This window comes from Tursiops truncatus, chromosome 4, assembly GCF_011762595.2.
Source record: "Tursiops truncatus isolate mTurTru1 chromosome 4, mTurTru1.mat.Y, whole genome shotgun sequence".
In the NCBI taxonomy this organism is placed as follows: domain Eukaryota; kingdom Metazoa; phylum Chordata; class Mammalia; order Artiodactyla; family Delphinidae; genus Tursiops; species Tursiops truncatus.
This window is the reverse complement of record NC_047037.1, coordinates 68,506,340-68,523,749: the sequence shown is the minus strand read 5'-3', so window position 1 is coordinate 68,523,749 and position 17,410 is coordinate 68,506,340. Positions and strand designations below refer to the sequence as shown.

Here is a 17,410-nt window from a genome sequence, read left to right as displayed (position 1 = left end):
CAGGCTGTCAGTACTTTTTTCCAGGTCTATTTTCCTTGGAAATATTTATTTGATCCCCTCGTCCTTCCTTAAATTTTAGGTACGGGTGTAATTGTACTAATCTGAACTTTTGTATGGAATGTTCCAGCTGTATACAGTGGAAAAACTTTTAAGACTTGTTAACTGAGATGTTATTTTTTGAAGTAGCAGATTCTTAGGATGTTACTACTTTGTTGTTTGGAAACTTGATTGAGGGTATTAGTACAATGAAATAACATTTTTTTTCCAAGTTAAATGAAGATAAAGACAATAGGGACAAGGGGGTCATCGCTAATAATAGGTGTTATAACAATATGTGGATGATTAATTACTAATTTTAGGTATCTCATTATTTGAAACTTAAAGACGAATTATTTTCTAGGAATGATGTGTGTTTGTTTAGCAGGTGTAGTTAAGGAAAGAGGGGCATTTTGTCAGTAACCCAGTCAGTCTAGGTGTAACTCAGACCTCTAGGTGTATCATCCATAGATTGCCCCTGGCAGAGCAAGCTTTACATTTTCAGCCCTTTCTTTCTCCTTCTGCTAACTCTGTAAGAAACAAATTGATAACCTGGTAAAGACCCCAAGTAACACCCCCTTCCTTCTTTCAAAATAATTGTATGTGATCAGACTAGTTTTTAATCTTGTTCAGGCCCAAGAAGTCTGTGTATATTTTGTACGCTTATCTTGGCTAGTCACTTAGCTGTCAAGAGCCAGCTTCCACGCCTGTACAATGAGAACTCTAGTGTTCTTCACAGCATTATTGCTGGGAACAAATGAGAAAAGGATCTGGGAACTGCAAAGCATCATACAAAGTAAGGCAGTGTTTATTTGGATTATTTATTGATTGAAGCCAGGTTTAAAAAAAATCGATTCCATCTTGGCTCCTGAAATCTTGGAGTGTGTTATTTGTGGTCAGAATGAAACAGTTTTGCAGCAAGAGCGGTGCCTTAAACCTCATACCATCAAAAACTGTTTACTCTGCCTTCTCTCTCCCTTATTCCTGGCACCTGAAGCTTTATTCATGGTTTTTTGTTTTGTTTTGTTTTCATCTCGGCTGCAACCGATGAGAGCTGAAACTGTACTTTGCAACAAGGTCTTCAATATACTCTTAAGAATCGTTTGCCAACCATGTTGCCTGCCCAGACAAAGCATCTTTCAGCCTGGGCTCCACCTAGGTGGAGCACATCAGCTCCCGAATAACCAGATTTCCTCCGGGAGACCAAAAGACAAGGTTTTGAGTTGCTGAGGGCAAATAGGCCCCGGAGTGGTGCTTTAATATAGTCTTATCAAGTCTTAGCCCTTTGCTAAGCCTGTTTCCCTAGAGCTTTCTTTGGAGGATTTTATGACTTTGGTTCCAAAAACTCTTTAGTAAATGAATGGAGTGTGGGCGCCACCTTCTGGCAGTTACTGGGAATTGTTTTATAAGACGGAATCCGTTTATTTACCTGCTCTGTTCTCGGGCATCAAAGGAAAAATGCATTGTTATAATCCTTTTTAAAAATCAGGTATTAGATTATGATCTTAGCTCACACTGTAATTATATAGTAGCTTTAAAAAAATCTCTGGCTAAGGTTGTTGGCTGCAAAGTGGTGCTTTGGAAAATGTCCTAGAGTTAAATTATTCTCAGGACAAGAGGAGATGCCTTTAGGTAGTTACCATGTAGTTTATATAGTCAGCTTATTAACAGGCTCCTAGTTTCTCCCTTCCATCTCTTCTGAGTATGTAATAGGAGTCCCTAGGTTGCAGATATAGTGGCTCTGGGGTCTCTCATCATGTCAGGAAATAACAGTGTCAGACTGACAGTGTCAATCCAAGTATATCACTCTGAAAATTTTCACCCTTGAAGATTCCAGTAAACTCTTGATGTGGTAGCTCACTTGGGAGGTGACTGTAAGAAGCACGACTGTTCATGAGCAGATTCATCTTGTGGGGCCCTCTGGGAAGTTGTGTAGAACTCAGAATTGTCCCACCAGAGTCTTGGGAAGCGGGGCACTTGTCTGCTGATTCCTGCCCTCCCCTGCTGTTGGATTAAAGTCAGTTCTCCTGCATGAACTCCCCTGAACTTCCCAGTGGTGCCAGAGCAGAGATGACCCTCAGGCCAAGGAGCAGAATCATTGGCCTTAGGAGGGAAGTTGCCATCTCACAGGAAACCACCTACCGTGGCTGCAGGTGCAGGGCATCAACAGCCTGTCGTACACATACACACTCATGTATTCACGCATATTAGGAAAAAGGTAAAATCAGTGAAGTCAATAATAGTAATAGTAAGTAATCATTTAAAATCTACTTTAGATATGAAAATGGTGGTTACAGTTTTAAAAGGTTTTGTCAGTTAGACAAGCATTTTGAAGTGTTTTATGGGTGAAATGGTATAATATCTGGGCTTTGCTTTAAAGAACTACAGCCAAAAGTGTGTGAATAAATGAAACAAGAATGGCAAGCATAATTGTTGAAGCTGAGTAGTGGGTACGTGGTGATTCATTGTACTATTATCTCTACATTTCTGTATGTTTGAACATTTCCAAAGTAAACTAATTTTAAGGCAGGACTTTAGCTAGCCAATGAAGTTTTAAAATCCTTTAGCTGGGTCTTTATATAAATTGCCACCATTTTTGAGCTAATGTAGCAAATCTGAGTGTGTCGTGTAGACCACAGCTACACTACTCTACACTGTGGAGTCCCTTTTTAATCAACAGTGACATAGTTTCTCAGGCTGCTGAGTCACAGCAGGCATATCTCTTATTGAGACTCAGGATAACAGGTAGTTTAGGTTTGATTTGGGTTTGGGTTGCTTTTTTTTTTTTTTTTTTTTTTTTAGAGAAGGCACAGAATTCGTCATGTTTCTTTCCCCGTGGCTCAGTGTGCCTGAGCTGAGTTTTGCACAGGAAAAAAGTGACGGTGGTAGATACTGCTGTGTCCACAAATGAAAAAGATTTACAACTCAGTAACAGCTTCTTGCTTTGTGGTTAGTATTTCCCTTGGTAATGATGTTCTCAGCCACTCTCTGTCCCCCCAGTCTAGTAGTAAAAACTTAGGGGATAGGACTTTAAAATTTAGGCTTTGCTGTTGGATTAAAGTAAGCAAATTAAACTATGCATCTGAATATATAGGAACATTTTCAGAGTTTGTCTTGGGGGACTGAAAGAATTCCAAGGATTCCCTTGGAATTAAAATACTTGTGGAATGCTCTTTCAGAATTGTCTGAGTTAAATATGCAGCACACATACGTGCACGTACACATGGCTGTGTGTCACAGCACTAGATACTCACTTTTTTAAAAAATAAAGAAGTCATTTATAATCTTGTCTTTCCTATAATCCTTGACCCATTTTGCTTATAATACTTCATTTCCCAGGGACTGCTAAAATGAGCTTTTAATCTGCTTTAAAAATCATTTTAGGGCTTCCCTGGTGGCGCAGTGGTTGAGAGTCCGCCTGCCGATGCAGCGGACATGGGTTCGTGCCCCGATCCGGGAAGATCCCACATGTCGCAGAGTGGCTGGGCCCGTGAGCCATGGCCGCTGAGCCTGCGCGTCCGGAGCCTGTGCTCCACAACGGGAGAGGCCACAACAGTGAGAGGCCCACGTACCGCAAAAAAAAAAAAAAAAAAAAAAAAAAAAATCCAAAATAGAATTTGTTTTATTTTTGGACAGAGAAATAAGCTTCCACTAACTGTTTCTTACAGTGTTTCATGTGGCAATTTTAAAGGTCCAAAGATATTAAATTATTTATCCTCTCAGGAGAGCCCATTTAATGCTGGAAAGCATCACTGGGGTAGTGAAAAGAGTATGGAATGAACCTGAATTTTCATCCCATTTCAGTTTTTATGGCCATGAACAATTTATTCGACTGTTATTTATCTTGATTTCCTCATCTGTAAAATGGGGACAGGATGACCTACTTCCAAGTGCCAAGAGGATAGAAGGAAAAGACATAGGTGAGACATTCAGCCTATACCTTAATGCATAGTAGAGCCAATCAATGTTTGTGCCCTTCTCAGAGAGCCCTTGACATGAGATGTACATACTTTGAAAGTGTGGTTTGTAAAGTCAGTCCTTCTTTTGTTCTGATGTGATCTGCTACTATTGTGATCTCTTCTTTTAAAATCGGTGGAGTTGGTTGGGGGATTGTGATAGCAGCTGGGTTGCAGATTAGAAATGACAGAGTAAAACAGATGAGAGGGAAGAACAGCCTCCTCCACTGGAACTTAATAAATACTCCCCTGGATTTCTTCCTGCACCTGTTATGGGGCCCACATGGCACGGTCGTCGGTGGCTACAGCAGTCTACATGGTATCTTCAGTAGGAGGCAGCTTTGGTGTTGGGCAGCCACCTTGAAGGACACCTATACTCAGACCCCATCCCATGTTAGTATTTTTAGTCGTCACCCCTGCTGAAAATGCTGATTGGTCATTTCTTGGGACAGGAAATGTACTTCTTCCACAGGCAGCCTTGCTAGAAGATTCTACTAGATAGATGAGCCTTTCATTTACCGATGACACTGATTTTTTTTTTTCTCTCTGTACACCTTCTACTTATTGGAATCCTAAAGTCCGTTTCTCCTTTACCAGGACAACTTATCGCATATTTGAAGATGGATCTCATGGTCTTCTTGAATTTTTCATTCTCCAGGCGAAACAATTTTCAGTCCTCTTCATCCCCTTCTATGTTTTGGCTAGGACCTTTATTCACTTCCTTCAGAGTTATTATCTCAGCTTATAATTATATGTTCATTAGTGTGTGCTTGTTTGGTTAGTGTGGGAGTTGTTCATGCTGCTTATCAAATATTTCTGGCTCTCTGCTTTCCCAGCATGAGGTAGAACTGCAGTTTCTTCCCTGGGGTTGGATGGGACTAGTTTTGGCCAGTGATGTGTGAATGAAGATGACATATGTCCTTCCCAGGCCAAGGCGTTTAGCTGCCGGAAAGAGATCCCCCAGGGCTTCCTTTTCCTCCAGTAGAGGGCCTGTGAGTTTCTAGATGAGGGGTACTGTAGCCACCTGGGTCCTGGATGAAGGAAAGAAGAGCCCTAGCCAGCAACCTTTGATGGTCACGTTGCCTGAATGAAAAATAAGACTTTGTTGTTTGAAGTCACTGAGGTTTTAGGTTTGTTACTCAGCATATTCACATCTCTCCTGATTGATACAAATGCAACTTACACAAATGTAACTGGCTTTCTCACTCCACATAAGGACCATGCAGTGGGGACTGTGTGTTTCTTTTCGCTGTTGTGTCTTCAGTATCTGGCATAGTACTGGCTCAGAGGAGGCACTGATACTTATGGGTCACATGCATGAATAAATCAAACCCCAATTTTGAATCCCACCACCATCCTTGCAATTTCCCAGACTTGACCTCCTTCATTATTCCTCTTCTAAAATATAGAGCCTACCCCCTGCCCATCAAACCCAGACTTCCAGTTTCAGAGTACTTAAGTAGTTGGCATATACATCCCCAAATGAGAAAGGAATACAAACCAGACTCAGCTGGGTCACAGGCTGAAGGAGGGTACATTTGACTTAATGCTGAACATCTCCATTAGAAGCTTCTTGCTGCTTCTGAAGATCAGGAGAGAGGTAATCTGGTCATCACTGGCATATTTCTGTATCCTTATGATACTGTATTGGCATCACTCGTACTTTTCACTTGCTACTGTTTTTATCTTTCAAGAATGAGCCTTCTAAAATGGTCACTCCTTTTGTAAACTAACAACCTATCTTTCATGCCCTGTTGTAGCTGTAGGCAGCTGCTAGGTGGGGCTAATGAGACACTCCTTTGAGTCTTGCCAATAAGTCTTGATTGGCAGAAACCATGAGTTTTTAAACTATCCTAAGAACTAAAAGGAGGAAAAGGCAAGACTTATTGGATGAGAAAAATGTTTTGCTAATGTGGGCACATGCCCAGAACCCTCTCTTTATCGACTGCCAAGTGAGTACCAGACCACACACTAAGTAATTTGGTGTGCATTTTCTTGTTTTAACCTCATGGCCACCCAGCAAACTTTTTTTTTTTTTTTCAGTACTCAGGCATCTCACTATTGTGGCCTCTCCTGTTGCGGAGCACAGGCTCCAGACACGCAGGCTCAGTGGCCATGGCTCACGGGCCCAGCCGCTCCGCGGCATGTGGGATCCTCCCGGACCGGGGCACGAACCCGTGTCCCCTGCATCGGCAGGCGGACTCGCAACCACTGCACCACCAGGGAAGCCCCCCCCCCCAGCAAACTTTTAATTGTTATTCCCCAATGTCATTTAAGGAAACTGTTTAATTAGGTTGGTCCTGGATGAATTGGACTTGAGTCCAGGTCTGACTCATGTTCATTCTGTTCAAAATAGCTTAGTAAACTTTGCCAAGGCCCACCAATTTTTAGAACTTGAGTTTTAATTTTTAAGAAAGAAAATAATGAAAGATTAGACAGGCTTATTTTTTTTTCCAACCTGACTTTTGGATGATTTTATAGAGATATGCTGGTAGTATTTTCTATTACATTATATGGCAAATCTCATGATTCCCAATTTGTGACTGATGATGTGGTCAAGTTGACTGAGCTAAATGATGCACCCAACCCACAGTTGCCTTCTAATCCCAAAGTCTGTATTAGCCCCTGCAGTAGTAAAACCTTGACTGCAGGAGCTCATAGACTGTTGACTGCGAGAGCATCTTTCATTTACTGACACTCTTTGCCAATTACTGTGCCAGATGTTGTTATCTCATTAAGGAGGGACAATAAGCCATGAATACAACCCACTATGATTATAGGTGTAGAAAGTGCTAGGGTAAGAATTCAGATCAGGGTCCTTCACAGGGGTGTGTAGGTTGTTCATTTTGCAGGGCACTTGTTCTGAGGGAACACGAAAGGGCTGGAATCCAGCCAGCCTTCTACTGGCCAGGCTGTGCAGCATGCTACCCGATGGCAGCCACTAGAGGAGGCATCCCTGGGCTAGCTTCAGTCTGGGTGCTGCTGGAGGAGAGGATGCTTCATTCGTTTCCCTTCATCTAACATGTTTTGTAGGCCTTACACGTGCTTAGAGGCTTTCGATAGATTATCAACTCTGTGGAATAGGAGTTGTTTGGCCAAGCCAGTTTTATAGATGGTGGAGAAAGGGAAGACTATATTGGGAAAAGGAACTAAATATCTACAGTGTGCTTAGACATTTCATATCAACCCTAGAAGAGCGGTTTTATGGTTTTATTTGTTCCTTTTGAATAGATGAGGAATTGGAAGCTCAGAGAGGTTAAATAACTTGTCAGGCTTACTTAAGTAGTAAATGACAAAACCAGGATTCAAACCCAAGCCTGTCTTGCTCTGACTCCAGTGTTCTCGCAGACATTATTAGTGTCAAGATGCGAAAAGATCAAGGAAGACTTCTTTGAGGAGGCATCTTTTGAATCAGTCCTGTTACTATATATATTTGGTCAATAGGTTATTACCATACGTGAATTAATCAGGTCTCTAAAAAGTTTAAATAACATTACCTGCAGTTGTCTCAGCAGTTATGCCAAATAAAACAGACTCTTTGACTTATGAAACATACTATAAAATTTTTAATATTACTGATCATTCAGCAGATAATTGAAAAGCTAGGAAGCTCCACTGGTGTCTTGCTTCTGTATTTCCTGCGTCTTATAGTGTATTTATTTGGGAATATGGGTAGCTTCTTGTAAGACAGGTCAGGTGCATCCTTCCTTCTGATAAATGTGGATGATGGGGCATGTTCTGCTGACGGTCCAAGGTCACACGAAAGCTGTGACCAACAAAAGTGCAAAGCTGGCACTTGGCCTTGAGACCTCTGCTACTTTCCTTCCCAGCCATTCTACGTTCATGTCAAGTCGGGTCATTGTCATAGGGAGAACAGTGTGCATTTGCCACTCTGACCGTCACAACAAATATGGGAATTAAAGGCAATGCTGTGACTCTGTCCCCAGGGCTGTGTGACCTTGAATGAGTTATTTCTCCTCTCTGAACTCAGTTTTTCACCTATAAAGTGAGGGACTTCATATAGATGATTTCTGGCTGTGAATAAAGAAAATGAAAAAACTTTCCCCAATTTGAAGTCATTAAAAATCTCATAGATTGGTGACTTTTTTAGAAGAAGATGGCCATGCCTACTTTTTAGAATGTTGCTCAGACTATCAAATAAGTTTGACAAAAATACTTGAAACATAGATGATAATATTTTTACAGGAAGGTTTATATTGTTTATTAACAGCTAAGGAGACTGCTACCCTAAGGGAATGTATCAAAAACACAGAAGGACTTTGCAAAATCATCCCATTCTGTACCTTTCCTACTATTAAGGATCAGTGCCATAAAGGCACTGTTATTGGTGTTTCACATGAGTTGAGGTGAAAAAGGTAATACTTTTTTATGAAGCAATGAATATTATTGAGATATTCAGGTCTTTTTTATCTACATAGAAATCTTTTTTATATACATAGTCAAAGATATATAGAGAGATAAAATGTATTCTGTAGCTTTAATTACAAGACGTAAAAGTCTTCTCTCTTTGATAGATCTTTATCTCTTCAACATAGTTAAGAATTGATTTTTTTAAAGGAATCTATATAAGTACTAATTTCACTTATCCATTTACTAATTGAGTTCTCATAGATGTACTTGAGGGAAGCTGTGAAGATGGGAGAAGACAAATGATACTTAGTTCTTGTGCTCTGGTGTCAACCAGCTGGCATTATACGTTTGAGTGATGGGAATTAGTAATCTGAATTCAACAGAATGTGATAAAGTTTTGTTCTCTAGAATACAAGGGAGTCCAGGACAGACTTCAGTTTTTCACTTGATGTTCTGAAGGCAGTCAGCAAAGAACTAAGTGGATGATAGGGAACTCATTCCTTAAACTTGGGGCCCCAGTACCTAAAACAGTAGTTTTAAGGTCTTCATAAGTAGATACTACGAAATAAACTGAAATCAAGGAATCAGTTACAGGAAGGGAGGCTGGGAGGCACTTTTGCTTTGTGTTTTTAAGAGCAAACATATGCCAGTTCTTTCCTGAAAAGAAGAGACCCGCCCAGGGGAATGAGCTACTTCTCCACCTCTTCTTTTCTCTGCTGCTAACAAGCTCCGTGGCGTGTGTTCAACCTTTCTTTTGTTCCCACTCACTGTTTCCCATAATTTACTAATAGCTAAACAGCCAGAGGCACTTGATATCACACAAATCTCCTGTAATTACACAAAAAACCCTTAGATCAGTTCAGAGATGGCATCTGTTGGAACTAATGCCTACAGCCAAAGTGTACAGTAGAATTTTTTTTCCCTCTCAGACCCTGCCTGTGTTTTAGTTGCCTGGCAACCCATCTGGGATGACAGCTAACGTCAGCTGATTTTTACTTAAACTTAGCCCAGGAAAGTTTTCAAGGAGGGCCTTTGAGTTTGTGCAGTTCTGGGGAAGGCTCCAATTTGTGCTACCAAATAATCTGTAAAACTGTAGACTAATGGGCTCAGGCGGGCTAAATGATGTGGAGGTCTCAGGGGATCCGCCTCCGGAACAGTGTGGCCTTAGGGATTTTCCTTCTAACTCTTAGGAGCTTAGCAAATGAGCTTCAGCTATATTCTCACTACTGCTCAAGTTCTGTCTGCCCTTTTTAAAGGAATAAGAAATGTCCAACATTATCCTAACCCCTGAATATTAGAATTTAGCCAAATACTTTATACGGCTCTTTTGAAAGAAGGGTCAACATTTTAGGTGCATAAGCAGCAATTGGGAGGAAAGAGGAATATTCTAACAAGTGAAAATATGTTAAAACTTCTTCTTTAATCCAGTAGAGGGCAGAAAGGAATTTTAGCTTTTTTTCTCACCTGTAATTATCGGAACAAAACTGTGGCAATCCAAGGCAAAGTTCAGTGACACATTTGTAAACAAGTTATCCCCAGCCCATTACTACACATGTTATTCTGGTTGTGTAGACAGGTTCTGGCTAGTGTGCTCAGAGCCAGTTGGATCCAGTCTAGGAGAAAAAGATGTATATAATTTTGAGTTATTTATGCCTAAGAGGGGACAATTATGTAGTGTCCATATAACAATACTACTGATCAATTCAGATCTTATTTACTACTTACAACCCAGCATGTCACGGTTTTCCCCAGGTGTGTTTGGGGCGCTCCAGATGCTGGAATGAAACAATATATGAAATAATGAGTAAATTATTTCAAGATCAAATGTTTCCTTTTGAAAGTATCTGTACCTCCACGTGAGCCTGTAAAATAGTAAAAGTGATTTTCACCACCTACTCGGGATTCTGAAAATTCCATCTTATCCTCTTAGAGCTACAGCCAAAACTTGTGGTGGTAGTAGCTGTTACTTTGTAAAGATGAGGTTAATACTGAAACATAATGACAACTGAGAAAAGAATCTTTTTCTCGGTGTCACAATTTCCACACTGGTTGCTGTCTGGCTTTTAAAAACCACTTTTAAAAGGAAAATAAATTGTTCACTGCTGATTTGTAGTGAAGGCTGCTTGGGTTAGTATGTAGTGTTTTAGATTGGGTTCCTCAGGAAGCAGCCCCTGAGATGGAGTGAGGATATTTACAAAGGAGCAGCCTTGGGATCTGCACCTGTGCAAGGGAGGGGGCGGAAGCAGGGTCAGGCGGAGGGAGAAGTGTGGTGTCCTTCTCAGTGGGCCCCAGTGGGAACTCCGGGTGCCGGGGACTCATCAGAGTACCCTGAACTGGGGCACTTCCACACTGATTGGTTACGGGATGTTTACCTCCTACCCTAACCACAGCCCAGGGTCTTAGTTGAGGTGGCTCTTTGCGGTCAGACCATCCTTGAGGGATAGGCACTGACAGCCTCAGCAGCTGAGACAAGAAGTCTTTATTGAAGAGGGATCTGGGTGCCCCATCACAGCACAGGGAGCGTGAGAAACAGCACACCCCCCCCCCCAAAAATCGGGTACACTGAATTCTCTTTCTGATGAATTGTTGATTCTTTAATGCTGGATAACTTATTGATTGCTTTAAAAAGAAAGTGATCGTTTGCTCTTTGTTGTTTGGAAAATAGGATTTTAAAGAATGAAAAAGAGCACATTTTTATCAGAGTGTCAGATTCTGAAATATAGTGGGAGCATAGACACATATACATGGTTTATTTATTTGCATTGGTATTGCCTTATGAATAGAAAACTATGCTGATTAAAAGTAACTACAATGACTAATGGAATCATAATTTGTGGTCATTCTTTTCGATCTTTCAGGAAAAGTTGTTAAATAAGTCACGGAGTGATGCTGGTAGTTTGTCAGATAATGAAGCACAGGTAAATCCATAATAAAAAGACAGGAAGCAGGGAAGGTAAATTTGTATGTTGGTCGTGGAACAGTCATTTCCGTCTCGCCTTTATGTATTTCATATTTAAGCCTATTAATTTCATCTGTTTGTTCCTTTGTCATTCAGTCATAGCTTCAATTGTGTGCCTACTGGGAGCGGACCCCTGTGGCTGCTTCATACATCTTGAGACATGGTTCTCACTCTTAAAGAGCTCATAATATCATCCCTAAAAGTCACATTTGTTCTGTCACCACCAATCTCATTAGAAAAGTATACAATTTAGGGCTTCCCTGGTGGCGCAGTGGTTGAGAGTCTGCCTGCCGATGCAGGGGACACGGGTTCGTGCCTCGGTCCGGGAAGATCCCACATGCCGCGGAGCGGATAGGCCCGTGAGCCATGGCCGCTGAGCCTGCGCGTCCGGAGCCTGTGCTCCGCAACGGGAGAGGCCGCAACAGTGAGAGGCCCGCGTACCGCAAAAAAAAAAAAAAAAAAAGAAAAGAAAAAAAGGAAAGTATACAATTTGGGAAGATGTTAAGTTTATGGTGCAGGAGATAAGTTTTCTAAAATAATGCTTTTTTCCTGAAAGGTCTGATGTTTTCATTGGCAATAAATATTTCAGTTGTTTTTGTGAAGTCAGTCTTAATTTGTTCAGTTTTTAAGAAAATGTCTGTTACATACTGAAGTCTAAATACCCATAGTTTATGTGTAATTCTTTAAATTAAAAATGGCGTTCCACGAAGAAAGCAGCTCATTTAGCCTCCAACTCAAACATGAGTGCTTTTCTTGAAGACAGAGTTTGTATTTCAGTATGCAGCAGAAGTGCCTTATGGTTACTTCCTATTTTGTCACATAAAAAGGAGATTTGAAAGTTGGGATTCAACAAAATTAATCCAGTTTTCTTTTCCATTAAGGATTTTAAGTGAAACTGGATTATTACTAATTTTTAACTGCTAGTGCATGCCAATAAAAAAGAATCAAACGGGGCTTCCCTGGTGGCGCAGGGGTTGAGAGTCTGCCTGCCGATGCAGGGGACACGGGTTCGTGCCCTGGTCTGGGAGGATCCCACGTGCCGCGGAGCGGCTGGGCCCGTGAGCCACGGCCGCTGAGCCTGTGGGTCCGGAGCCTGTGCTCTGCAACGGGAGAGGCCACAACAGTGAGAGGCCTGCGTACCGCAAAAAAAAAAAAAGAATCAAATGACTGTTAGTACAGTTGGTGCCACTGTCTTGACTAATGCTAAGGCACCAGCAATTTTTCCCTTCTTTACTTTTGTACCATTAAAGGTCAGCTCAAGTGTCAACACAGTGAAAAAGGCAAATAATGTATTAGTATTATGAAAGGAGTCATGACCTCACTGTCCTCTGAAAGTGTCTTACTTTCAGTGTCCACAGCCCACATTGAGAATCATCAGAACAGAGGAAAGTTAAGCAGGGTGAGGATGTGAGGGAGAGAGACGGCTTTGGCAAGAGATGGAAGAGCCAGGCGTTATATGATGGCAGCAGAGATGGAGAACAGGGAAGGAACAAGAAATGTCGCAGAGGCTATATAGATAAGATTTGGCAGTAGAAAGGCAAGTAAGACTTGAAACTTACTAAGGTTTTTCAGCCTGGGTGACTGAGTGGATGGCAGTGCCATTAACCGAGGTGATGACTGGGGGAAGAGGAGCCCTGGTTTATGATTGAAAATGATACTGCTTTCACCATGAGAGAAGAATCTGCATAATTCTCCCATTTGGAAAAGGATGGATTCTAGCACCGATGAAAATGAACAACGTACTGTTGGCTGGGTCCGTGCAGCAGCCTAAGATCTGGTTTTGTATTGATAACGAATAGTGGCTCTTAGAAGCTCAGCACATTCTCGATTGATGCATAAGACTCTTGTATCTGTGCTTCCTGTAACAGTGTTTTCTCCTTCTGTTTTTAGGAATGGTGCAAAAGCTGGACCAAAAACTTCCAGTGGCCAATGAGTATCTGTTGCTTTCCGGAGGAGTCCGGGAAGGCGTGGTAGACCTGGACTTAGATGAGCTTAATGTCTATGCCCGAGGGACCGACTATGATATGGACTTCACTCTTCTGGTGCCAGCCCTGAAGCTTCACGACCGTAATCAGCCTGTGACGCTGGATATGCGCCATTCAGCCTTGTGCCACTCCTGGCTGAGCCTTCGGCTCTTTGACGAGGGGACGATCAGTAAGTGGAAAGACTGTTGCACCATCGTCGATCACATCAATGGTGCCACCAACTACTTCTTCTCCCCAACCAAAGTGGCTGACTGGTTCTATGACTCCATCAGCATCGTCCTGTCAGAGATACAGAAGAAACCCCAGCGAGGGATGCCAAAGGTGGAAAAGGTAGAAAAGAATGGGACCATCATCTCCATCATTCTGGGTGTGGGGAGCAGTCGCATGTTGTACGATATCGTCCCAGTGGTCTCTTTCAAGGGTTGGCCGGCAGTGGCCCAGAGCTGGCTAATGGAGAACCACTTTTGGGATGGGAAGATCACCGAGGAAGAAGTCATCAGTGGGTTTTACCTGGTGCCTGCTTGCTCCTACAAGGGAAAGAAGGACAATGAGTGGCGGCTGTCCTTTGCCAGGAGTGAGGTGCAGTTGAAGAAGTGCATCTCCAGCAGCCTCATGCAGGCCTACCAGGCCTGCAAAGCCATCATCATTAAACTCCTGTCCCGGCCCAAGGCTATCAGCCCCTATCACCTGCGGAGCATGATGCTCTGGGCCTGCGACAGACTTCCTGCCAACTATTTGGCCCAAGAAGACTATGCAGCCCACTTTTTGCTGGGCCTCATTGATGACCTGCAACACTGTCTGGTCAACAAGATGTGTCCCAATTACTTCATCCCGCAGTGCAACATGCTGGAGCACCTGTCCGAGGAGACGGTCATGCTCCACGCGCGGAAGCTCTCCTCCGTCCGCTCAGACCCGGCGGAGCACTTGCGCACCGCCATCGAGCACGTCAAGGCAGCCAACCGGCTGACACTGGAGCTCCAGAGACGAGGGAGCACCACTACCATCCCCTCCCCGCAGTCCGACGGAGGGGACCCCAACCAGCCCGATGACCGTCTGGCCAAAAAACTGCAGCAACTAGTGACTGAGAACCCGGGGAAGTCGATCTCCGTCTTCATTAACCCTGATGATGTGACAAGGCCCCATTTCAGAATTGATGATAAATTTTTCTGAGCGTTTTTGCTGCCTTTTTTTCCGCTCTGGTTCTAAAACTCTCATAATATGTAGTGTGGTTTGTGATGCCGTCTTTCTGTTTTTTACATATCCAGCCTAGGTTGGATCTGTTAAGAACACATTTTAAGTTTCCTGGTTCTGCAGGATGGTGCAGGCTCTGAAACAGTATATTACTATTTCATATTCTGCCTCTGATTTTGTTGTTTACTTTTTGTAGTTATTACACATTGTTTTGGTGTTTGGTTTTTGTTTTTTTTAAGGAGAACTTGAGCCATAGATGAAAATACCCATGAATTCTCTCACTTTTTTCTGTTTCATACTTTGTGCTTTCATACTTTTGTTCATGGGAGTGGGGAAACAAATCTCTTTCTCATGCTTCAGGATTCTCTTATTTTTTTGTTTTCCTTTTTTTGTCTTTATTTTTTTTAATGAGCGTTCATCACCACAGATATTTGAAAATCATCTGAACCTGGGAACTACCTGGTACGTTAGTTGGATTTATTTCTTTCGACCAGTGGCCGGGGTATTTTCTCCCTCTCTGCCAAACAATGTAGACTTTGAAAGTGGTAATGCTATAAATTGTGTTTGGAGCAACTTCATTGAATGTAATTGTCCTTAAATCAGAACTTTGGATGGTTTGGAAGGGTGTCTTTGACAACTTTCCAGATAGAATTAAGGTTTCCAAATGGTAGTTTTAGTGTGTGTAATTATTTGAAGCCTTATTTAAATCCTATTAAAGAATATACCATTATAATTGTTATTTGCACTAATGAGATTTTTGCCATTGTCGGAGTTCCAATGCGTGTATTTCAATATAAATTGACATCCACTGTTGAAATGCTGTCATTTCTTCATTTAGCCCATTTGTCTTCATCAACAGAATGATTCTTTGTATTTGTTTAGTTATTTAATTGTGGGGTCCTGTTTTGCCCTCCTTGATATTCCTGGTTCCTATCTTACTGAGAAATTTTTAAAGCTTTGTATCTGCTAAGTGACTTTATCTGAAGCTGGGGAAAGTACATGCTTGATACAGTAGTTGTCTTTGTATGTACAGTTGATCCTTGAACAACACGGGTTTAAACTGCGTGGGTTCACTTACACACGGATTTCTTCCACTAAATGTGTTAGTTGAATATATGGATTTGGAATCGTGAATAGAAGGTCAACTGTAAAGTTATATGTGGATATTCAACCTCACAGGGGTCGGTGCCGCTGACCCCTGCATTAGTCATGGGTCAACTGTATTTCTTTTGACATTATAGAGGTAAGCTTTTTTGTAAAGTCTCTTTGCTTCTACTGAGAGTTTTGAGGAAAACTGGAAGGAAAAATTAATATCAGTCCCCACATAGAAGATACCATGCTTGTTCAAAAGCAGATTTTTCTATAGAGCAGGAACCAGGAGATAACTGTGGGTGGCAGCCTTGGTGTAGAGGTGTCCTGTCTTCATGAATGAAATTACTTGCCAGGTTTAAGTGCTGCAAGGCATCGATTGGCTCCCTGTTTTGGTATGAACTCATGGCAAACTGTAGTGTTTGGGAGGTCAGGGGCCTGCCGATCTCTCAAAGGATGACCGTGATGTCTAGTATTGGAAAGGTCAAGCAACATTTTGATTTTGATCCTGAATGTCCAGTCTCACGGGTTGGATTTTGGCCGATTGAAATTAGGCATATACGGTCTTGGTTTTTGCATGGGAATTATTGTAATGCTTATAAATGAAAATGAAATCATTCAACCATCTTAAGTCAAACAAAAATAATAATAATAAAAGAAACATACTGGCCTTGGAATTTTGTTGTTGTTTGTTAGTTTGTAATCTGGAAACTATTTCCTTATTAGTAATCCCAACAGTAATTTTCAGTAGCTATAGCCCTGGGCTTGCTGTTGTCTTTCAGGCCAGATGTCTATGTAGTGAACAACCAGTATTCATTCTTCCCTTTCTCCAGTTTTCCTACTATTATCTACCTATCCTCCACATAATGTGTCCTTCTTGGGAAATGACTTAATCCCCAGCTTCAGACGTGCACCCTGATTGGTGTAGGCCAATCAAAATAACTGTTTTCCTGGCCACAATCATTAGTTAGGGATTGGGCATACAATGTCAGCTGCTCCATTCGGGGACATGCTCAGGATTCTAGCTTGGGATGCTGGGGGAGCAGCATGCACCCTGGATACGGAAGAGGAAGTACTTGGATTTGCTATCAGTACCGTAAACCTAGGGCTGGTAAGTCAGACCTTGTTGAAGGTGAGTAGAAATGAGACGTAGTCTGATACCTTTTCTTGTCTGAAACATAAGCAAATCATTGACCTACTAACCCTCTGTCCTTTTGAAGCCTGGAAGGTTGGTTAAAATAATGTTTCAAGTATAATATAAAATGCCTCAAGGGAGCAGTCATCATTTTAATGTTACCTACATATACTTCTTTGGGTTGTGGGAATTTATAAGCTATAACTCAACAGGATTCCAGTTCTCTGATGGGACATGTTTTTACATATTTCAAGAGTAGATTATGCTGGACTGTATGGCTTTCTCATCTGAAATGGAAGATCCAAAGATGCAAGTAAAGGTTGGTTTCAGAGTGGATGGAGCCAAACAGGACCAAATATTTTAAAAATAAGAATGTCCCCGAAATTACTGTGCAAAGTTATTTCAGGGAAAATGAGAGGCAGGTATATGTGGCTAATTCTACTTTCAGGTGGAGATGTGAGCAAACAGGGAGGAGGCTTTGGGGGCTCGTTGAAGAGCCCCTAGTGACTTCTTCACCAACCCCTTATAAACATACACACACACACACACACACACACACACACACGCTTTCACATCATGAATTGGAGGTTTCTTTAGGGTGTTTTTAACACTTCCTGGAAGGATTAAGCCCATTGGCTGGTCACAGCTAAGTGCTGATTATTTTGGATCAGATCATTACCTTGCTGAG

At 41.9% G+C, this 17,410-nt stretch overlaps 1 protein-coding gene across 4 annotated transcripts in view; it reads left to right on the top strand.

The window, feature by feature from the left end:
- MB21D2 (Mab-21 domain containing 2) overlaps positions 1-16,264 on the top strand; it is a 107,205-nt gene extending 90,941 nt beyond the window's left edge. For all 4 annotated transcript variants that reach the window (XM_004315775.4, XM_073804031.1, XM_033855629.2 and 1 more), the window contains one exon: positions 13,213-16,264. In XM_004315775.4, coding sequence (XP_004315823.2) covers positions 13,213-14,477 — 1,265 coding nt within the window. In that variant the 3' untranslated portion in view covers positions 14,478-16,264. The remainder of the gene's footprint in view (positions 1-13,212) is intronic.
- The last annotated feature ends 1,146 nt before the right edge of the window (positions 16,265-17,410 follow it).